The sequence below is a fragment of the Plasmodium falciparum genome (genome assembly GCF_000002765.6).
Source record: "Plasmodium falciparum 3D7 genome assembly, chromosome: 10".
Lineage (NCBI taxonomy): Eukaryota > Apicomplexa > Aconoidasida > Haemosporida > Plasmodiidae > Plasmodium > Plasmodium falciparum.
In genome coordinates this window covers 1,556,148-1,582,326 of record NC_037281.1, presented here as the reverse complement: position 1 = coordinate 1,582,326, position 26,179 = coordinate 1,556,148, and the positions used below count along the sequence as shown (strand labels likewise).

General features: G+C 18.0%; 3 protein-coding genes and 2 pseudogenes across 3 annotated transcripts, besides 2 other annotated features; 1 reads left to right on the top strand and 4 right to left on the bottom strand.

The window, feature by feature from the left end:
• Positions 1 to 5,335: 5,335 nt before the first annotated feature.
• Positions 5,336 to 5,886, top strand: PF3D7_1039200 (annotated as a pseudogene).
• Positions 5,336 to 5,886: a sequence feature (Plasmodium exported protein, unknown function, pseudogene).
• A 492-nt stretch (positions 5,887 to 6,378) lies between these two features.
• Positions 6,379 to 8,267, bottom strand: PF3D7_1039100 (annotated as a pseudogene).
• Positions 6,379 to 8,267: a sequence feature (DnaJ protein, putative, pseudogene).
• Positions 8,268 to 10,511: 2,244 nt separating this feature from the next.
• PF3D7_1039000 (serine/threonine protein kinase, FIKK family) lies at positions 10,512 to 13,618 on the bottom strand (the record flags this gene model as incomplete). The annotated part of the gene is made up of 3 exons (XM_001347628.1): positions 10,512 to 10,592; positions 10,808 to 13,267; positions 13,418 to 13,618. 3 exons carry the CDS (start codon positions 13,616 to 13,618, stop codon positions 10,512 to 10,514), a joined length of 2,742 nt encoding a protein of 913 aa, XP_001347664.1.
• A 4,820-nt stretch (positions 13,619 to 18,438) lies between these two features.
• Positions 18,439 to 19,518, bottom strand: PF3D7_1038900 (esterase, putative; the record flags this gene model as incomplete). The annotated part of the gene is made up of 1 exon (XM_001347627.1): positions 18,439 to 19,518. The coding sequence occupies one exon, from the start codon at positions 19,516 to 19,518 to the stop codon at positions 18,439 to 18,441; it is 1,080 nt and encodes a 359-aa protein (XP_001347663.1).
• Positions 19,519 to 21,630: 2,112 nt separating this feature from the next.
• PF3D7_1038800 (RESA-like protein with PHIST and DnaJ domains) lies at positions 21,631 to 24,511 on the bottom strand (the record flags this gene model as incomplete). Its single annotated transcript, XM_001347626.1, has 2 exons — positions 21,631 to 24,168; positions 24,314 to 24,511. 2 exons carry the CDS (start codon positions 24,509 to 24,511, stop codon positions 21,631 to 21,633), a joined length of 2,736 nt encoding a protein of 911 aa, XP_001347662.1.
• Between the last annotated feature and the right edge of the window lie 1,668 nt (positions 24,512 to 26,179).

Here is a 26,179-nt window from a genome sequence, read left to right as displayed (position 1 = left end):
GACTCGTACAGCTACCAGGTACTATGTACTCTTCTCCAGACTACTCTCTACCATTCGTAGGGTTATCAGATACTATGTACTTTTCTCCAGACTACACTCTACGACTCGTACAGCTACCAGATACTATGTACGTTTCTCCAGACTACACTCTACGACTCGTACAGCTACCAGATACTATGTACTTTTCTCCAGACTACACTCTACGACTCATACAGCTACCAGGTACTATGTACTCTTCTCCAGACTACTCTCTACCATTCGTAGGGTTACCAGATACTATGTACTTTTCTCCAGACTACACTCTACGACTCGTACAGCTACCAGGTACTATGTACTCTTCTCCAGACTACTCTCTACCATTCGTAGGGTTATCAGATACTATGTACTTTTCTCCAGACTACACTCTACGACTCATACAGCTACCAGGTACTATGTACTTTTCTCCAGACTACACTCTACGACTCGTACAGCTACCAGGTACTATGTACTCTTCTCCAGACTACTCTCTACCATTCGTAGGGTTATCAGATACTATGTACTTTTCTCCAGACTACACTCTACGACTCGTACAGCTACCAGATACTATGTACGTTTCTCCAGACTACACTCTACTACTCGTAGGGTTATGAGAAACTATCCTTGAAGATCCTGATAACCAATCCCATGCACATTTGTTTCCATCACCTTGACAATTCTATCTGTATTATCTGAAAAAATACAGACATCCATAAAAGTATCAATACTTGTAAATATTAATAAATAAATACACATACACACACGACGCTAGTATATGTCCTTATCAAAACATTAAATAAATTTTAACTGCTTAATTACACTTAATGTCAGTATAATTTATTTAACGTTCTGATAAATACATTAATGAAAAAGTATTTGCTACTCTTTACAACAAAATACTTATTCACATGAAGACATATTTAACACGTGCAATATATATATATATATATATATATATATATATATATATATATATATATCAAAAGAATTAAAATAAAACAGATTTTCATTTATATTTTGTGATTTTATAATACATCATCATATCTTTTATTGTATTAAATCATTTTACTTCAGATTAATTTACACCTCCATGTGAAATGAAAATTTAAATGAAATGGTCTATTCTTATTAAACATATATATAATAATATCATATAATATTAACTTATTTATTTATTATTATTACAATATATACATGTATATACATTTTAGTAGACTTTATTTTAATTTTTCTACAAAACACTATATATATTTTATAAAAAAAAAAAAAAAAAAGAACAATAATATTTTTAACGAAATGGTTTATTATTATAAATTTAAAATTTGGTTCTGTAATATTTTATTTATTATACAAATTAACATACTATCAATATTAATAATATAACAAAATATATTTATTATAACACACACATATATATATTATATATATATATATATTATTTGTATATCTCTCCATAAGCAACCTTTTTAATATATTTTTTTTTTTTTATATTCATTTATATTTTATCATTTTTATATTTTATAAAAATTTTCGTTCTTATAATAATATATAGAAAAAAATATATAATATATATTTAATCAAAAAGGAACCATTTTTTTTATTTAAAATCAAGTCATAAAATATAATTAAATAAAAAAAGTAAATATATATTTATTTAAAAAATTAAAATATATTTTGAAATATTTTCTCTTTTTTTTTTTATAATATATTTGTAATTTATTCAAACACACAATTTGGACCTTTTTCTGAAACTGTTTCTTTTTTCTTATGAGACTTTATAAAGTGTCAATCATGTTTATTTATTTAAAATTATATATATTTCATTTCTAACTATAAAACATTTTAATACAATTCTTCTTTATAAAATATATTTAAAATGAAACCTGATGTCAAAATATATACACTATTTTTTCATGACGTCCTTTTATATGGGTAATAATATATAAATATTCTGTGCCCATATCAAAATAATATTATCAAACGTAATATGTATATATTTTTTTTAAAGTATAAATTAATTTTTCATAATTCCTTAACATTTAATTCATAAGGTATTTTCAAGTACCATTTTTAAGAATATTATGTCCAGTTTTAACTACTTTCAAATAAAAATAAATAAAAAAAAAACTTATGGCATATTTTAATATATATTCATTACTATATTATTCATATTTTTTAAACACAAGTATACAAATATTTTAACATTATTAATTCTTAAAATTAAACAGTTTTTCTTTTTTTTTTTTTATTTTGGCTAGCTACCTAGTATAATTTGACAATAAAAAAAAAACATGTAAATATTATGTTTTCCTCATAAGTATATAACAATTTTTAATATAAAACTATAGTTATTTTTCAATATACAATCCAATCATTGTTAAAAGATATATAATTCTTTTTTTTCTTTTTTTCTATCTCTCTCATTTTGCAGTACGTTACTCAGACATTAGAGAATGTAAAATTAATTAATATTATGATATATTATACTGGGTATTTTTTAAAAACTATATATCATAAAAAAAAACTATAATATGTGAATGATTAAAAAAATTAAACGTTATATATTTATTTATTTATTGCACATTTCTAATTATTCATTTTTTATTTTTCATACAAAATTAAAAACATTATGGAAAATTATATACCAAATTATATCAACATAATAAATCCTATATATATATATATATATATATATATATATATATATAATATTTATTCCATTTTTATAATGACAAAATATAAAATGCATTACATAATATTAAAGATTATATTTATAATGATAAATATATACATATAATTTAATTATTATTAATTATCATATCATGTTCAAAAAGGCTTGAATTATGATATATTTATATATATGTATATATATATTAATATTTCCTGTGTTATGTATCACATGTATTAAGTATATTTAAATGTTTCTAATTTAAATCATTATCAATTGATACTCCTATTTCATTCCTTTGTATGTACACGTCTAGGTCGTTATCAAAAGGAATATCATATTTCCTCATATCGTTCATTATAATTAATTTATGTGTCATCAAAAATTGTAAAATAGTCAAAATAAATAATATTTGTTATATCATTGTCATGTTATTATTTTTATCTTCCTTCATATATATATTCTCAAATATATTTGTCATTAATTTTTCAGTTTTAATTCCAATATTTGTTGGAATATAACTATATGCGATAACTTTTTATCAAAAATTTTCTATATATATATATTTTTTTTTAATGATCATATAAATTTTTGTAACAATTAATTTATATTTTTCATTAATTTAAATTCATAATAACATAACCTTTTGATAATTTATACAATATATGCTCGTTATTTTTTAATTTCACTCTTCATTCAATTTTTTTAACCTTCATTTTTCTTACAATCATTTAACATATTTCTATATATATATATAACTATTTATGGAATAAATTTATTTCGTTATTTATCGGATCATTTCGCGTTTTTCTTCCAACAATATTTATTGTATTTTTCACATAATTTATTAAAAATAATCCATCTTAAAAATATATAAATATATATATATAAATATATATATGTGTGTTTCTTTTCTGAAAAAAATATTAGTTAAATTAATACTAGAATATATATCATTTGACACATTTTATATAATACCTGCATTACTGTTGAAATATTTATATTTATATTTTTCCTATTTTTTTTTTTTTTTTAATATTCCAGTTCATATTTTAGGTTATTTTTTCGCAATTATAAATATATATATCTTAAATTTTTGCGATAAAAGATTTTTCATTACAAAAAAAATTAACCATCATGTTTAATGTGAACAAACATATTTTCACGTTATTGATTATTTAATAGTATTTTTGTTCGTATATTTTTTAAATTTGTTAAATAAAATCATTTATTTTAATTTATTTCATTCTTCCTCCGTATGAACGATACTGTTATAATCTGTATCATAATCATGCTTTTTTTTTACTAATAGTTCCTCAAAACAATACCAATGAATGTTTCATATTTAGGTTTGTAATAAGAATAAATATATGAAACAACAATTTCGTCATACACACATTCAGAATATATATCAAAGGAGGATATATCTTCTATATAATTTTGACCTGTGTCATCTTCTTCAATATTAATAGATGTTTATATATTATATGCTCCCATTTCGACAACACCTTGAACGTTTTATTTGTCCCAAGGACTATATTCATACGATGGTGTGATAATGATATTGCAAACTAATTTTCTTGTAAATTTGAATTGTCCAATTCTTTCTGATGCATCCTTAACTTTATATATTTCTTCATTCACACCACATAATACTGAAAATAAAATTTAAGAAAATAAATATTTATATATTTATTCATACATATATGTATATTTATGTAAATATTTGATTTCATATATTTGTACATGCATATCTTTTGAGCATATATATATTTAATTTATAATTTAGATTTACATATTTTTGTTCTCAAAATTTTTAAACATCATTTTACCTAATATTTGGAATTTATTTCTTAATTTTTTATTTACTAATATTAGAACCAGAATGTATACATATATATATATTGTATATAGAGAGAATCAAAAAAAAAATTGAATAAAACAAAAGGGAAGTGATTTTGTATATTATGCCATATATACTTATATATTATTATATATTAATAACTATTAGGCATATATATTACTGCCCTCATCCATATTTTTCTTTTCTCCAGCATGCAGTTTTACACCTTTATAATAGTAACGATACTTGGTAAATAAGTGTAATATGCAATTATATAGTAGTACAAATTTATAAATATACTAATAATATATAGGACATTATATATATATATATTTTTTTGTAGTAAATTAAACCTTTAATTTTGAAAATGTGAATATTAAATATATTTTATATGATATTTGATATAATATATGAACTTCAATTTATACCTAGTAAATTAACGAGTTAGATAGCTCAAGCCATCGAGTTAAAACACTGCTCCATTTTAATATTTATCGATCCATATTTTGGATCTGTATAATAATATATATATAAAGATTCAATTTTTCTTGAAGTTTTAACCTTATCTTTTACTGTGTTATTATAAGATAATTTTCTATATAATTATTATCAAAATATCTTCCAATTTATTTTTTTTTTATTATTATAATTTTTTTTTTTTTTTTTTCCTTAATTTCATCTTTACAGGATTTAGCAAAAGAAAATAAATATATATATTAAAATATATATTAATAAATCATAACATGTCAAATATTCTTAAATAATTTTATTATTTAAAAAAATATATACATAATTATAAATATATCAATATGGAATTTTTAACAAATCACAGTAGAATAAATAGAAAGAATATGTTTCTATTCAAAATTAAGATGATGGCGATTTTTCTTTTTGCCTTATCCTTATTCAATCAGGTAAACAAAATATATATATATATATTTATTTATATATATTTCTTTATTTTTATATAATTTCGAATTTATTATATATTCTTTTACTATATTTTATATAGAATTCACAAAATTCATCCAATCATCAAACGATCGAATCTTTAGCGAAATCGGACTATAAGTATAATTGAATTTTATCAGAACCATTTTTTCAAGAACTAGACGATTCAACAACAAAATATTTAGATCAATTAATAAAATCAGGTAATAAGGAAACAAACAAGAAAAAGAAATTAAGTGATACAAATGAAAAAAATCACAACAAAAATAATGTAGATAATAAAAATAATAATGTAAATAAAAAAAACAATAAAAACAATACAAACAATAAAAATAATACAAACAATAAAAACAAAAAAAACAATAAAAACAACAAAAATAATACAAAGAATAACAAAAAATACATATAAGTAACAAAAATAAGAAATTGAAAAATTGAAAACAAAATTAAATAATAATATACTATAAATAAGATAAAAAAAAAAAAGAAAAAAAAATTTTAATAATTCTTATTGTTAAAATATGTACATTTAATATGTATACCTCATTTATGACCAAACGGATAATATATATTCAAAATTGAAAATCATAATAAGACATTCTTTCTATTTATAATGTACTCAAAATTATTCTATAAGCAAAAATTATAAGTGTATTTTTAATTAAACATATGATTTATATAATCTGTAAAAATTTTTTACAACTTAAAAATTATTTTTAATAAATAAATTCTAAATATGTATAATTAAGTATGAATATATATATATATATATATATAATACTAAAAAAAAGCAAAAACAAAAAAAAATTTAAATAAATTTAAAAATAATGACATAATTGATAAATTAAATATAGACTTCTATATATTAATATATATATATATATATTTATATATTAATATTTTAAAAATCAACTTTGTCTTCTCCAAATTGCTCACTTCTAATTCTTGCAACCTTTTGCATTAAAATACCCAATTTCTTCATTCCTCTTGCTCGTTTTAAGCGAATTTTTATATCATCACTTTCATCATACAAAACCGTTTCTGCTACAACTCTAACTATTGATTCAATAATATCCAAAAAGTATACTGTCATAGTTTTTACAAACGTATGTATTATTCTATGAAACATTTTATTTATTGAGTATCCATTTGGATAATGGCATACCAATTTATCATCGTAATTATAAAAATTATTCATTTCATTATAATTATACATATTACAAGTTACTCCGTGAATCATTAGATGATTTTTTGGCTCTCCTGACAAAATATATCCAATAGAAGAAACTGTTCTAAAACTCCATATCATGGCTTCCTTCCTATTCATTTGTTCTCTATGTTTTGCTTGTTTTCTTGCCTTTTTTTCATCCATACTCATTACTTTTCCTTCTTTTCCAATAAACGCTCTGGCAACATTTTCATATACTCATCCAACTGATTCTATAATATAGCTTGAAAATTTGGATTCAAGTAATCCCATAATTTCATTTTCCATTTTTATAATCCAGGTATCCTCATCAACATCTACATATTCTTGTAACCTATCCTTTAAAAATAAAACTAGTTTATTTTTTCTTTCTTCCTCTTTTTCATCCATTTTTCTTATTAAATCTCCATATTTTTCTAATGAGCTTTTCCCTATTAATGTTTCAAATATATTTCCTCTAGTAAATTGATCAGTTACAAAATTTATTATAGTTGTTATATCATATTTTCCTATATATGGAAACAATTGATCTAAACTATAATTAAGCATAAATAAAATGGATGGATCCATTATAAACATATCTTTTGTTACATCTAATCCTTCCTTATGGTATTTTTCTCTTTTTTCCTTATCACTTAATATTTGATATGCTTCGCTAATTTTCTCGAATTCCATTTTTCTTTTTAAATCATTTGTATTCTTATCTAAAAAATATTCTAAAGCTAAATTATAATAATTATTTTTTATTTCATTTAATGATGCATCCACATTCACATTTAATATATCATAGTAAGTTCTGTCAACAGAATAATCTAAATTAAAATTTAAGGAATAAGAGTTATCATCAATATTATAACCCTCATCTTTTATATTCCTAATAACACTTGGAGATATTTCATCTATTTGATTCAGTTTTTCTCCTTCTTTATAATTACTATTACTATTTATTTCATCACTTTCAAATAAATTATAGTTCTCAAGTTCCTTTATATTATTATCATGTTCTTTTACAAGTACATCTGAAGAATCATCATCAATAAATTTTGCTGTTTTAATACAATGAAAATATTTTTCTCCAACTTTGTTATAATTTTCGTTTGAAAATTCATCATTATAATTATTAAAAAATTCATTTTCATATAAACGTCTCTTTTTATGTGTAAAATTTTTTGAAGTGCAATTCTTTATTGTACCTATATCTACTTTCTATGTTAAAATAAAAAAAATAATATAATAAATAAAATATACACATAAATATATATATATATATATATATATATATATGTAATCATTTAATATATATCATAATAATGAATATTCTTAAAAATATAAAAACATTTCAACTAATATATAAATATATATTTATATATATTTATATATATTTATATAATTACCAATAAAAAAATATATAACATCCCTAAGGTAGTTAATATAAGAGATTTACAAAATTTCCAACTTGTAATTTTTCTTTTATTCTTCCCATTTTTATCAAATAAATTTATAAATTCAAATTTGTAATTCACATTATTTTTATTCAATCTCTTTTTAGACATGTTCATATTAGATAAGTTAAAATATAACATATTTACAACAAATTTAATTATTTTTAACTTATAAAATAGGGTTTCTACTTTAACATTTTTGAAATATTATATTCTAAATCAGAATATTAATTTTATATATATGCTAAATATACAAAAGTTTAATCAATAAAAATTAAAAAAGGATTCTCATATGTTATATAATAGAACCATATGAAAAGAAGAAAAAATTAATAAATAATAATACATAAATAAATAAATAAATATATATATATATATATATATATATATATATATATTTAATAATCTAATAAAAATATATTATAATTATATAAATAAGAATATATCTAAATTTTTATATTACTCCATCCTTTTTATTTTATTATTATATATATTTTTTTTTTTAATATAAAAAATAAATAATTTTTTTAAATTCAAATAAGAATATTATGAATTACACATACATATTTATAATATATATATGTGTGTTCATATGAAAATAAAATTATTTATAAATATATATTCAATTACAGCATTGTTTTATTAAAACAGTTGTATACATGTATAACACCATTGTGGTTATATACTTTTATACATTCTTAATATAATATTAATTAAAATGTACCCCAAAAAAAAAAAAAAAAAAAAAAAAAAAAAAACGGTAAAATTTTATAGAATGTTAATACATATTAAAATAATATTAATTCTTATTATATTAATCCTTCTATATTTTTTATAAATTAATAAGAATTATAAAAATTAGAAAAATTATATTTAAAATTTAAATTTAAAAATAAAGATATATATATATATATACATATATATAACCCTTAAAAAAAAAAAAAAAAAAAAAAATTAAAAAGTTTATTATATATCAAATTATAAATAATTTGGTATTTTAAATATATACATTTATATAATAACAATCTTTTTATAATATATTATGAAAATTATATATAATTAAAAATTTTTTATAATATTATTCCTTTTAGAGCTGAACAATTCACAATAGTTTATAGTTAATAGACTTTTTTTTAATCCGGCTATTTTTATATACATGTATTTAAAAAAAAAAAAAAAAAAAAAAATATGTAATATTATATTATAAATATATTGTATATTATATATTCTTTTTTATGTAATATTAAGTATCTACATCATATTTAATATTTATAATTTTTTTTTTTTAGGAAATTTTTAATAAATATATCTTTCATTTTTTCTTAAATATATTATCAAGGTTCTATAATACAAAGAAATATTTTAAAAAACAACTTTCGTTATAATATACTGAAATAATTAATATATTAAATTATATAGAATAACAATCATATATTTATTTATATATATGCATATGATAAAATTTTATAAAGGAACACACATTTTTTTTTTTTCTTTTTTTTTTTTTTTAATTTATTTTATTTTCCAAAGGGTGCACATAGTTGAAACGATATTATTTATTAATTATATTGAATTCTTAAAAAATATAAACAAAACTTATTCTATTAAAATAATATATTATGAAAAAACACAATAATAAAAAAAAAAAAACAAACAACAAAAAACAAATAAACATAATACAAAGTAAGAACAAATATATCAAGTATATAAACATGTATTATATACATTTGGACATATTATATCATTTACACCTTATACCTTTATTTCTATTCTATACTTATATAATTTAAAATATTGATAATAAAAAAATACTAAATAATAATTTATTTAAAATAATATAGATATTTTTATAAAAAAATATTCATATCTAAATTAATATATATATATTATTTTCCTTCTAACATGTTTATTATATATATATATATATATATATATATATATATATTTATTTATTTATTTATTTATCTATTTATTTTTCTCTTTCTATTTATAATAAAAACAATGTATTCTACAATAATATAATATATATTTTATTTTTATTTATAAATACACAAAGTATTCTATAAACATATAGTATGATATTCTTCATATTAAATCAAAAATTATAAAAGGGCTTATTATAATCATTTGAAAATTCTTTTATATGAATGTGTATATTTATAAGAATTCATAAATAAGAAAAAAAAAAAAAAAAAAAAAAAATTTAATGATATCCGAAAATAAATAACATAAATAATATATATATATATATTAATAAATTTTTATATATTTATGAAAATTTTATTAAAATAAAAAACATGATTATTATGCGTATGAATACGAAAAATATATAGTTTCTTAATTCTGCATTTATAAGCAATTATTTTTTTTATTTCACAAGATATCTTATTCATCATAAAACCACCAAGGGTGCTTAACTAGATCATCCAAATTTATTTTCATTCTAGATTCTAAATCTAACAATTTCTATAAAGGAAAATAAATAAATAAATAAATAAATAAATCATATATATTATATATATATATATATATATATATATGTAATAAATGCATATGTTACTATAAATATATTATTTATTCATTCACACAATTACACATATAAAATAATTTTATATTATATATATATATATATATATATATATATATATATTTTTGTTTTTTTTTTTTTTTTTTTTTATTACATTGATGATGTTTTTGAGACCCTTTGGCCAATCTTCTGCTAACTTAATGGAATTTATATCCATGTTATAATTTAATAAATGACTAAATATCTTATCTTTTGATGGGTCAGCTCTTTTCCATATATAATTATTATTCCATATCCATATATATAATATTCCAAGCATATACTTATCTGCACTTAACACATCAAAATAAAATTTTTTCCTTTCTTCCTGATTTTTAATGGATTTTAAATATTCTAGAGGATTTTTTATTTTTAATCGCATATATTCTTTAACAATATCCCAACATTCTTTTGGCATACACGTTAATTTTCCAATACACGGCTGATAAGATTGAAATAAAAAGGACTTTTTTTCATCACCTTTAATATGTCTCAAATTGTAAGTATACATTGGAGCACTTTTAGCTAAATCACATAAACGAAATTCAGAATTATTTGATATTAATATATTTTCTGGAGATATATCAAGATGTGCTAATCCTGCATTATGCAATTTTATTAGTAATTTCAAACATTCTTTCATAATTTTCTTTTTTTCTTCAACACTTACAACAGTCTCTTTATTTTCATTTTTATTATTAATATATTGAAAAAGATCTTGACCATATAATTCAGAAATAAAAACAACATATCCTTTCTTATTATTATTTAGTTGTTTAGTTAACATATCATTGAATTTTTTTAAATGATCATAACCATCAATTGGGCGATCACTATTGGAATCGTTGCAATCTTCAAAAATATCATTTTCATCACCTGTATGATAACCCATATCATCATTATCTTCTTTGGATTTCTTATCATTACTATGTTTTTTATTATTTTTTTCATCATTATTATTGTTCGTATTATTGTTAACAGGTTCATATACCACTTTGTATAATTTAGGTATTAATCCTGGGTAATGCTCACTTAAATATGCTGACGCTACGGCTTCCATCACAAAATTTTCTCCATCTAATAAATACTCTCCATCATATTCATTCATCAATTTATATTGTTTTAACCATATATCAATAGGTATCTTTTTAATAAAAAATTTTACTTCTTTGGTAGAATCATCATTATTTCCCATAATTGAAGCTTTAAACATTTCTTGAACTCTATCATCTTCTTTACAAAATCCTAAGGTTGGGATTCGTTCTAAATTCCATTCAGAATATTTTATATTATTTACGCTCAATTTATCAGAATTACTTAATAATTTTCCTAATGCTTTTTTTCCTGATTCCCAGTTATATACATTTTTTTTTTTATTATTTTTTTCTTTTTCTTCTTCATCTTCCTTATCACTTCCTTGAAATATATTTTGAATTAATCCTATAATTCCATCTTCTATTCCTTCTTCCGTATTTTCTTCTAAATTGCTATCACTACCTTCTTCAGTTGCACAAGAATTATCTTCGCTACCATACCCATTCGCTTCTTCAATTTCTGTATTTTTTTCTATATCACTATTTTCATCGCTTCCAGATACAACATCTTCATTATCGTATCCATTTTGTTCTGGAATTCCTCCATTGCTTTCTGCCTCACTTAATTCTTCACTTTCATCACTGTCATATTTTACAGATTTTTGTGTTCTTTCAAATGAACTTGTAATATTTTCTTGATCTCCGTCAAACCTTCTTTTCTTTATATCATTATTATTATATTCACGATTTTCTTCATTTTCTATTTCTCTTCCATCATCAATTAGTTCTTCCATTCTTTCTTTAATTTCTTCTTCAATTTTTTCAAGACCATGATAAATATTTTCTCGAATTCTTTCCTTATTGTAATCAATATTTTCTTCATCTAGGTTACCATTTCTACCTTTAAATTCTTCTTCAATTAGTTCTATACCCAAATGAGTTTGATCTTCAGTTCTATAATCATTTTTTTTCTCATTTCCTAAATTATTTTTATAATATATTCCTTTATCTTTTGAATTTCCATTTACTAATTCAATCTTTTCGTTAGAAATTTTATTACGAAATGAATCATCATCATCATCATCATCATCATCTATATAATCTATTTCTTCATAATATCCATAAGGTACCTTTGTCTTATTTTGTGAAGTCATTTGTTCACAAATATAGCAATCGTTACTTATATTATAATTATTATTTAATAAATCATTGTTATTATTTAAATTATTCTTTAGGTTTATATTATGTTTCTTACAGTTTGATACATTTTTTTTGTTTTTTCCATTATGATATAAATTACTTTTTCCTTTCTTTTTTTCTCTTAATTTTCCTCTCCTTTTTTTATATTTCTTACACTTTTTCCTCTTTTTATTTATCTTCTCATTATGCTTTTTCTCTTCTTCAGAATCATCTGATGTTGTAAAATATTCTTGTTCATCACTCAAATTATCATTACTTGAGGAATAATCAGATAAATGTCTTATAGAATTATTTATAATATGTTGACTTGGATAATCATACTGATTATAGTTTACACAATTCTAAAATAAATAAAATACAAGAAAATAATACAATATAACACAATAAAATAAAATAAAATAAAACACTTATATATATATAAATAAATATGCATAATATATATATATATATAATTCAATTAATAAATTATATTAAATAGATATAATACTTACCAATATATTTAAAAATAAGAATGTCAAGGTAAATAATATTAAATTTCGAGAAAGTAATGAATTCACAAAATTCCAACTTTCCTTTTTTTTATATTCATCTTTTTTACTAATTGTATACATAGGGGAATTATTACATTTAAAACATTTCATATATAATAACCTATTAGTTTCCATATAGTTGTATTTACAAAAATTACCCATAATTTTTATAATTAGAATTACATGAAATAATAGGTCTTTTATAATATGATATTTTCTTTTTATTGTCAACTACAATACTTTTCTATATATATATATATATATTTATTTATGTATTTATTATTTTTTTATTTATATTCTTCTTTTTCATATATTCTCTTTTTTATTATGTAAAATCTTCTTCATAGAATTAACACAAAAACAAAAGTATTGTAAATAAAAAAAAAAAAATAAAAAGATAAAAATATATATTTTTATATATATTTAATAAATAAAAGAATATAACAAATTAAAATAATATTATATATAATATATAGATAGATACATTATAGTATTATTTATTTATTTTATTTTTATAATTCAATTGGGAATTTAATAATTCTCCATATTCGAATTTATATTTACATATAACATAGAGATATAAAAAATAATATTATTATATTTAAAATAAAAAAAAAAAATTACGTATATAAAAAAATATTTATTTTTAAGAAAGAATAAAATAAATAATTTTTTTTGTTCTAAATATATGAAAAACATAAAAATCATTTAGATATCCATGTATCTATATATATATATTTTTTTTTTTTGTGTTGTTGTTGTTTTTTCTCTTATGTACAGAAATTAAATTATATAACAAATTATATAGTTCTATAATAGAATTATTATTATAATATATATATTATAAATACATGTATAAAAAAATATTTATTAATAATTAGAGTATTACATTAATAAGGTGTTCATAACCCTATGATGATGTTATTTTTTCCTAATTTATAAAAACACATTTATTATACACTTTATTTATAATTTAAAATATATATTACATAAATATATTCAAATAAAAAATAATAAATTTTAGAAAAAAAAGAAAAAGAAAAAATTTTAGTAACAAAAAAAGAAAAAACATTTTAGAAAAAAAAAAAAAAAAAACATTATAGGAAAAAAAAAAAAAAAAACATTATAGGAAAAAAAAAAAAAAAAAAACATTATAGGAAAAAAAAAAAAAAAAAACATTATAGGAAAAAAAAAAAAAATTTATAGGAAATTATTCTACATAATGTAATTTTTATAAATATATAGATATTAAATATATATATTTAATTATTATATATAGAAAAAAAAAAAAAATATATGCAAGTTTACAATCAAATAATTAAAAAAATATAATAAAATATGAAACCTATTTTGAATAGTATAATATAAAATATATATATATATATATATATTTATAATAGAATAGAATAGAAGAAATAATGAAGAATTACTAATAAAAAATACAAATATATATTTCATTTTAGAACCCCTAAAATTAATTATTCTTTATATATAAAATTCTATATATAAATTATTAATTCTTTTTATCCTTTTTTTTTTTTTATAGAGATCAATATTTTTTACAAACTTATATTTTTCCCTGTATTATTTCTGTGCTTATTATACATGTTCAGGAAATATCTAGTAAAAATTACAACATATAATAAATAATATATATATATATATATATATATATAATATATAATATGTTTTATATTAATTTTATATCATCAATATTTAATATAAAAATATAAGGATAAAAAAAAATTAAAAAACACATTTTAAATATATTTATGTGAAAAATTAATAAAAAAATTATATTTATAAATTTTTAATATTTTTCTCACTATATTTTTTCTTTTTCAAAAAAAAATCCATTATAATATAAAAATATTTATACAATTTGAAAATTCAATCTATATATAATAATTTTCAATTTACCTATTAAAAAAAAATAATAATAATATTTATTTCTATTCAATTAATTAAAAATTAAAAATATAAACAATTACATATATAGCATTATTTTTTATTTTATATAAAATATTAAAATAGTATAAAAAAAAAAAATTTTAAATTAATATATTTTTCTTTTTTATACATTTCTATTGTATGAATATTTCCCGCCCCTTAATTATATTATATATATAGGTATATATTTTTAACCTTTTCATAAACCCATTCAATTATTTCCAAAATAATAATAATAAAAAAAAAAAAAAAAAAAAAAAAAAATAGTTAGATTTAGATATAGAAAATGAAATTAGTTTATTTTTTTTATTTTTTTTTTTTTTTTTTGTTAACATTTAATATATCATAATAATAATCATCTATATTCTCTAATAACATATCATATGATACACCCCCCATTGGTATCATCCTCTATTGAAGGATCTAATAACTCATACTTACTAACATTATATTTGCTTTTTAAAAATGTAATTATATCATATCCATTCATAATATATAATTCAAATCATTCATATTTATAAGAACCTAAATCAATTGTATTTGTTTGGTTTTCTTAATCTCTTAAATTAACTTTTCTTAAGGACATATTATTAATGTTTTGTACTTCAGACAATTTTCTTAGAAAAAGGATATTATATAATTGAGATTTTAATATCTTCTAATCGCTTGTTTCTATAAAAATATACATATAATATATAAATATATATATATATATAATATACAGAATTAAATTGATTATTATAAACATACCAATAAATTTACATACAAAAAAACTATAAAAAATATAATATCACATATAGATAATGTACATCTTTATTTATATTTGGTTTAAGTCCTTTTATTTTTTATAACACGAGGTCATTCTAATATTATTCTTTATATTTCACATATTTTTTTGAGAAAAATTGTTAATACTATATAAAATATTTTTAAGTTTATATATTTTTAATATTATATTTCATTTCTTTTATATCCAATAAAGTTAATATAAAACAAAAATAATAATTTTATACGAAATAAATATTTCTTTTTATATTTAAAATTATATAAATAATTCCAAAAAATTGGAGAAAAATAGAAATATAAAAAGTGTAAAATTAAGAATTAAAAATATATTCGTTTTAAATAATTCTTAGTGATAAACATACATTATATCCAAAAGGAAAAAATTAAAATTTTTATAAATTCACAAAAAATTAAATAATATAATTTATTATTAGTTGTATTATTATTATGTGTACATATTATATATATAAAATATTTTTTTTTTTTTTTTTTTTTTCCCCTTTCTTCTTTTATAATGTATTTTAAAACTTCTCCCCTTTATAGCTAAAATATAAAAAATGGGATATTATACAATGTAAAGAAGATACTAAATCACATGTAAAATTAATAAAAATTTTAGAAGAAAATAAATTAAAAAATAATAGACAACGTTATCCTAGATCTAAGTATAAAGACACACAGAATAAAAAAAAATATGAAAAAGAAAAAATAAAAGAAAAAGAAGTAAAAGAAGGGGAATCAATATTAATAACGGATATATATAATAATTCATATAATTATATAATTGATTCTGATGATGATTTAGATTATAATTTTTGTGCTGATAGATGTTGTCTTTCTTATATATTTTGTTGTAATAGATGCAAAATGAAATAATATACAATAAATATTTTATACAATATATATATATATATATATATATATATATATATGTATAGATAAAAAATTACATTAAGGTTTTTCATATATGGTTGTAAAAAAAATTATAATAAAAAATTCGAGAATATCCCTATATTATATATAACAAATGTGTATATAATATCATAATTATTATATTATTATAATTTACTTTTATATATTTTTAAATAATTAAATAATACCTTAAACAAGTTGTTATAATATTTATAATTATATAACATAATATTAAAACATTATACATTCAGTTTTCATTACAAAAACACTCTTATAATTAATTTTATTATACAATCTAACAGTAAATAATTTATTAATTATTAAAAGATACATCATATATATATATATATAAACATATTAATTACATATTTATAATAATAACAATCCATTACTATTCTTTATTAAATCCTTAAAATATTTTATATATCATATTAATAATAATTCTTATATTATTACACATTAGTATAACTTGAAAAAAAAAAAAAATTTAATAATAAAATACAATAATAAAATATATATATATATATATATATATATATATATATATATATATATATATATTGTGTATATATTTAAATAACATTAATACATATAAAACTAATATAAAAAAAGAAAAATTTCACTTTATAATATATTATGTAAATAAAAATATACTAATATAATTAAACAATATATATTATATATATATATTCTATTTTTCTAATTAAATATTAAAAAATTCATTCATAAACAAAAAAATGGTATTTATATTCTTAATTATATATATAATGATAAAAATAAAAAAATGAAAGTATACATATTTTCTTAATAAAACAAAAAATAAAAAACCAAAGAAAAAATAACAAAAAAAAAAATATATATATATATTATATATATATTACATATAACCTAATAAAATATTATAGACTAAAAATAATTTCTCTCAAAACTTATATAATATATATATTATATATGACAATAAATAAATAAATATATATATATATATATATATATATTTGATATATTTATATAAATTTAATAACACACATATAAAAATGAATTATATATATATAATATTTATCTCATTTAAAAATATCTATCAGAAAAAAAATAAGTTAAATAAAAAATTAATGTATTATATTATAAAATATTCATATTCAATATATATAAAGAAAAAAACAAAAAAAAAAATTTTAAAAAAAATTAATAAAAAATATTATAAAATATAAATTAAAAATTAGAAACGAGATATATATATATTTATTTATATATTTATACTTCTGTGTGTTTATCAAATGTTGTTATAAAGAATTAATTTTATAAACGAAATATTCTTCAATTCATAAAATGTTTTCTTATTGCACGTATAAATTTGAAATCCACTCAAGAATTTTCTTTAAAACATTTTCATTTCCTGGTTCCATTGATATTACATGATCCATATCTTCTAAAGTATAAAGTTCTTTATTATCAATTTGTAATTTATTGTAAAATGAGACTGTCCCTTCATACCAACAAAGACAATCATTAATTGAATGAATAAATAATATAGGTATATTTTTAGGAATATCATCAATATTGTTATGTAAATTATCTAATGCAACCAAAATTTCACGGGCAAGATTATTTGTAATACGTCCTTTAAATCTATATTTATCATAAAATAACAGGTCATTAACAAATGGATATTTCTCAAATTTGAATTTCTTTTTTCCAGGTCGAAAAGTTGGGAAATACCGAGAAAATATTTTCATTACTGGTAAATAAAAATATTTATATTTAATTGAATCTATAGAACCCACCATTCGAACAGATATCATACCAGCTAAAGATATACATCCTTTTATGTTCAAATTAGAATTTATTTCATTTGATTTTCCTAATATTTCTAAAGTTCTTAAAACAATATTCCCACCCATTGATAATCCAACTAAATACATGGGAAGAAGTTCTTCTCGATTTTCTATAGTATATTTATTTGATGTACTCTTCTGCATAGATTTTTCTAAAACTATGGAATTATTAATTCTTCTCATATAATCTATTATATCATAAACATAATCATCAAAATTATTTATATGAAGTGGTAATTTATCTAGTCCATCCGATTCTCCATGACCTTGTAAATCAATACCATATACTGAATATCCATTTTTATTAAATTCTTCAATCCAGCTATCTTCGTAAATATAATAATTATCTGCATCAATTAATGTAGCATAATCGTTATTAACTACATTGACATTAAGCTTTAAATATTGAAGTCTTAAATGAGCACTTAAACCATGAACTAATACTATTATACCAATTGCATTTTTAACTAACCATGAATAACTCTTTAATAATATTCCCTTTCTATTATAATATGATTCAATAAAGGGTAATTTATTAAATGTTCCACATATATTTGAATCACCTAAAGTTAAATTATTCATGATTATAATATATATAAATAAATTATATATTAACATATATTTCTAGCTTATACAATGTATTAATATATACATATAAATAAATAAATAAATAAATATATATATATATATATATATATATATATATATATATATAACACTTTATATTATATAAAAACAAAAAATAAATATTTTGTTCTATTTTTAATTAATTACACATAGTTCCTATTTTATTTAAGAATAAAATGAAAAAAATATATACTAATATATATATATATTTATTTATAAATATTTATAATTATATTTATATTTATTCAATATAATTTTCATAATGTTTATTAATAATTTAGTATCCTTAAATAATATAACAATAAATATAATATGTCTTCAATTATATATACTCATATATATGTTGAATTATCAAGAAATATTTATCCATAATACTATGGTTCATATATATTTTTTAAAGCATAATAAAAAACATTTTGTAAAAACGAAAAAAATATTCATCTTTTCAGGTAATGTAAGTATTACATACCTCTTAAACAAATATCATACTTTTTTTTCTTTTTTTTTAATCTTAACTTATACACATATATATATATATATATAAATATATAAGGTATTAAAAAATTTACTTTGTGAATTATACTGTATAATATAATTTGAACAATATAAAATATTAAAAATAAATGAGAATATCTTTTTTTATTTTGAAAAAACAATTATATATATATATATATATATATATATTTATATATATTTATTTATTTAATTATTTTTTATAAAAATTTCATAACTCCTTTAGTGAATATAAAAAATCACTATCATGAACAACATATACATATATTTATATGTGTATTACATAATTTTTTTTTTTTTTTTTTTTTTTTTTTATCTGTAGTTTAAACATATTTAACTGACACAATTTTTTTTTATACTTTTATCTTACCTTTTGATATAAAAAATATGCATACACAAACAAAGATTTTATTATATACTTATATTAATATTAATGTTATATATTTTAATTGTATTTTTTTTTAAATGAATGATTTAACAAAATTATATTTTATGAATCTTAAATTTTTCATAAATTTTTTCTCTCAAAAAATGTACATAATATATATATTTTATATATATTTATATATTTTGAGGTGGGGGTATTATATTTCCTGCAATTATGTTATGTAAAAGTTAAACGCGTATTATTTTATACTTCCATTTATAATTATATAACTATTATTAATAATGAACATATGATAAAACAATTTTTTTGGTTAAAATATATATTCATATTGTAATTTTAGACCATGAGATCAGATTATAACATTTACTGTTTTTTTTTAAATGGTTAAATATAATTATGGGATTAAATAAAAAAAATAAAATAAAAGGAAATGAAATGAAATGAAAAAAAAAACCCATTTCTCACTCACAATGTGGTTATATCATTTTTCTAAAAATATATTAAAAATTCTTATAAAAAAATTCTATTAAATAAAAATATATATTATGACATATAAATGATATAAAATAATATAATTGTTAAATTATTCATGTTTATAATATTAAATAATGATTCTTAAAAATAAAATAAAATAAAATAAAATACTATTATAAACCCTCTTTATCTTTATAATGTATTATATTGCTTTAAATTTTTTCATATAGTTTTTATAATTTTCCATTTACACATATATATATATATATATATATATATATATGTATATTTTTTAAAACTTTTTTTTTCCCTTTTATATATTCTTAATATGTACTGAAATATATATATAGATATATATATTTATTTACATTTAAATGAAACAATAATTTTGTAAGATACATACAAATGCACCTAACTTTATATGGTTCGATAAATTTTTAAGAAACAAACTCGTTAATATAAGAACAAAAAAAAATTTATTTTGTTAAATTATATTATAAAAAAAGGATAATTATATAGATTAAAAAATATTTTAGTGGTACATTTGTAGCTCTCAAATTTACCATTACAAAAAAATTAAATAAAATAAAATAAAAATGAATAATGATTTCATTTAATTTTATTCTTTAATTAATATACATAAATTATTATTCTTTTTACCCATGATACTATTTCAATATATTTTTATGTTTCTAATCCTTTTGGTTCCTACTCCTTATTCTTGATACATGTAATGCACTTTCTATTGTATCAGTGATATCAATTTTATTGTCTTTCATCTGTTGTTTCTTAATCTTTGCCCATTTATTCATTAAATTCCCTACTATTTTTATACCTTCTGCTCTTTTTAAACGTATTTCTTTATTGCAACCTTCATCTCTTAAGACCCTATCAGCAGCATATCTAACTGTTAATTCAATATCACACAAAACTATAGTAAATATATCATCTAAAATATCTGCTACTATTTTACTTTTCTCTTTTAAAATTTCTGTAGTGTTATTATCGTACACTATAACATCATTTTTACTACTACTTTTCCCTTCATCATTCATAGAATCATTATCAAAGGTTCTATAATTACCATCAGTAATCTTATTATTATTCATTAAGGATAAATTTCCCATTAGCATTTTATTATCTTGTATATTTTTGAATATTTTACTGTTTAATCTTATAGCTGATCTAGTAACCTTACTACAATTATTTATATGTCGAAATTCAGCTTTCATTTTTGTAATTTCAGCACCTAATCCACAAAATGACTTATTTTCTTTTATAAACGTTTTGGCAACATTTTTATAAGTCCATCCTATAGATTTTAAAATGGAAGATGAATAATTAGAATATATTAAAGAACTAATTTCTTCTTCCATACGCTTTTCCCAATTTGGATCACCATCTACGTATGGTTGTAATAAATCTCGTAATAAAAGTGCTAGTTCGGTTTCTCTAATATCTTGTTCTCTTGATAATTTATTTTGTATTTCTCTCATACTATGTAATAAATCATTTGAATTCATACCTCTTTCATGCACTAATTTAACAAAGGTAGATATCTGTAATGTTCCTATATAATCACATAATTTCTCTGAACTAAATACTAAAGTGAAAAAAAAAGATCCATCTATAAGAAACATATTTTGTGTTGCATTTTTCCCGTAATTATCATATTGTTCTCTTCTCTCTTCGTCACTTAATACTTGATATGCTTCATTTATTTTTTGAAACATTAATTTTGCTTCTTCATCCCCTTTATTTTTATCTGGATGATATTTTAGTGCTAATTTATAATAACTATTCTTAATTTCCACAAAATCTGCATCAGGATTTACATTTAATATATCGTAATAAGTCTTATCAACAAACACATTTTCTGAATTATCAGGTGATAAAGGATTATTCATATTTTCTTTATTTCTTCGTCTTTTTTTATTTTTAATTTTTTCATCCAACTTTTTGATTTCTAAAAAACTATTGAACAACCACTCCGCTTCTAGATCAAGATAATAACTATTTTTATTATAACCTTTTAGATTAGATGTATCATACCTTGGTATTCTACTATATTTTTTTGACTGATGAAATATATTTATATCGTCATTTATATCATTATCTGTATCATCACTTGAACTATTACTAGCAATATCATTTTGATTGATACATGTATTGTCATGTGGATTATCATTTTTAATATCACATAATTTAATTTGTTTTGTTTCTTCCATATTTCCATTTGGATTCCCTCTATTTTCCCTTTCATCGTTCATATTTAATTCTTCATTTTCCATTTTACTATTTCCTTTCTCTAATTCTATACAAAAAATATCTTCTACACTTAATAAGGCATCCGAATTATCTTCATCAATATACGGAGCACTGATAAGGCATTCACAGAAATTTATTTTTCCAAAATTTTTACCTTCATATAATTGTGTATTATATTTTTTTGTATTAATATTATTATTATTAAATTGGTTTATGTCTATGTACATATTTTTATTATACTTTTTAATACAATTAAAATATACAGACATAACTTTTCTACATGAATTTTGCACATAATTAGATAATGCCTTCCAAGCAATTATACAAGCAACCGTTAATCTTCTATAATCTTCTAAATATATCATTTTTTGCTTAAAACAATCTTTAAACATTTTATTTAATCTTTTTTCAATATCTTCTTCACCCATTTTTATAATTTCATAACATTCTTTCCATTTCGCATTATGATAATCATTCGGTATTTTATATTTTACTTTTATATTATAATAATATTTATGTAAACGATGTATTAAAGATAAATATTTAGATTTTTCATTATTCATTACTTGTAACCACAAATTATTCATTTCACTTATAATATCTTCTCCATTTTTTCCTACATTATCAATTTTTTCATTTAGTTCGTTATCTATATCATTATATTTAATTGGGTTATATTTTTTAACATACGGTATTGCAATATAATTATTCCATAATTTATATTTTTGCAGATTTTCAATTAATTGTTCATTAAATTCTAAAACGGACTCTTCACGTTTATTATTTTCATTTTTTAAATTTGATAATATAATTTCATTAGGCAATAAATTTACTTTACTTATAATTGTTTTTTCTGTATTTGTTTTTTCTCTATTTAAACTCTCAGTAGAATATAACTTTCTTCCATATATATAATTAAATTCTATATCATAAGAGGATATACTATTCCACAGGCACACATTCTTAGGTACAAAAATAAAACATAATAAAAATATAAATATATAGATGTATAAATATAAATATAAATTAAATCGATGTACATATATATATATATATATATATATATATATATAATAAAATAAATTTCTTCTATGATGTCACACTTACCAATATAATAATATATAATAGTATATACCAAATTAATACATTAATGTATTTACAAAATAAAGTTTCACATACTTTTCTCTTATATTTTTTCACTGTTTTATCTTCACACGAATATGCGTTTTTGTATTCCGAATTTAATTTGTTTTTATGCAAATTTTTTTTTGATGATTTAAAAGAAAATAATTTTAAACATTTCATATTTTTATTTAACCTTTTAAAATGGATCAATTGTTGATTGTATTTTAATACATATCAATCGTATTAACATAAAATAATCATTTCTCATAAATACCTATATATATATATATATATATATATATATAAATCATTATAAGAATATTTAATACAACAATAATGAAAATTTTTTAAAAAAATTATTAATATCAAAAACACAGGAATATTGTTTTTATAATATATATATATAAGAACTATTCTTTTTAATTTAATATTTATAATATATTTATTGTCACGAACATATTATAATGTATTAAAATAAATAATTCCTTTTTTAAACAAAAAAAAAAAAAAAAATTATATTATATATATATATATATATATATATTGGACTAAATATATGTTGAAATATTTTAAAAATATTTTTAAAAAAAAATAATTATTTCATATAATTATTATAATTTAGATATTATATACACATCCTTATATAAAATAAATAATAAAATTTTTAATTATTTTTATAGAATAAATATAGGTTCTAATATAAATATATATATAAATATATTAATATTCAAATTTTAAAATAACTTTTTTTTTTTTTTTTTTTTTTTTTTTTTTTTGGTATTTGCATGCATTAATCATAGTAACATATATATATATAATTTTGGTATTCCTTTTTTCCTTCCTTTTCTTAGAAAATAAAATATAAATTTTTATATTTTACAAGTTATTATGTATTAACTTATTTTCATTGTAAATATATATGTATTCCTTTGTAATTTTTATATTATTTACTTATTTTTTGTCAACAAAATATGAAGTAAGAGTTCATAATATATATATATATATATATATATATTAATTTCTATTAATAAATATACAGTTCATGTTCCTTTTTCAAAAAAAAACTTAAGATTTGTTATTATATATATATTTTTTATCCATATACATATGTTTATATAATTCATTCATTTGTTTAAATATATAAAAATATTTATATCCTTCAGATTTTCCTTCTCATTAATAGTATGTAATTTATGCTCCTTTTATTTTTCCATATGCCATTAAAATTTATATAATATTTATAATTATAGCATAAAATATTATAATATAATAAGCAAAAAAATAAAGAAAAAAAAACAAAGTATGTACTATATATATTCTTAAAAATGGAAAAATAAAATGATAAATAAGTTTATATAAACTTTATATAATGTTATTCTTAAAATAATAAATAAAATACATGTATGAAAAATATAGGTTCAATCATAATTTTATTAATTTTCCATTATAAAAATTTAGCGTATATATTTTTTTAAAATACATACATATATATATATATATATATATATATTTCAATGGAAATGTATAAATCCATACACACATAAATTTTAATAATATTAATTATATTAAAATATATAAAAATATATATTGAATATAAATATATTTATATAGAATATATTCTTCTTTTTTTTTTTTTTTTTTATATGTTTAATTTTATATTGTTTTCAAAATTTTGGGTACCTGAATAGTTATGCAAAATTACTTTTTTTCTTTATCTTTTTCATTGTACTTTATTTTAAAATTAATACTTCATGATTTAATAAAACAAAACGTATAATATTATATGTAGTGACTTAAATTCTCAAATCATATTCACATTAAGTTAATTTTAATTTTTTTTTTTTTATA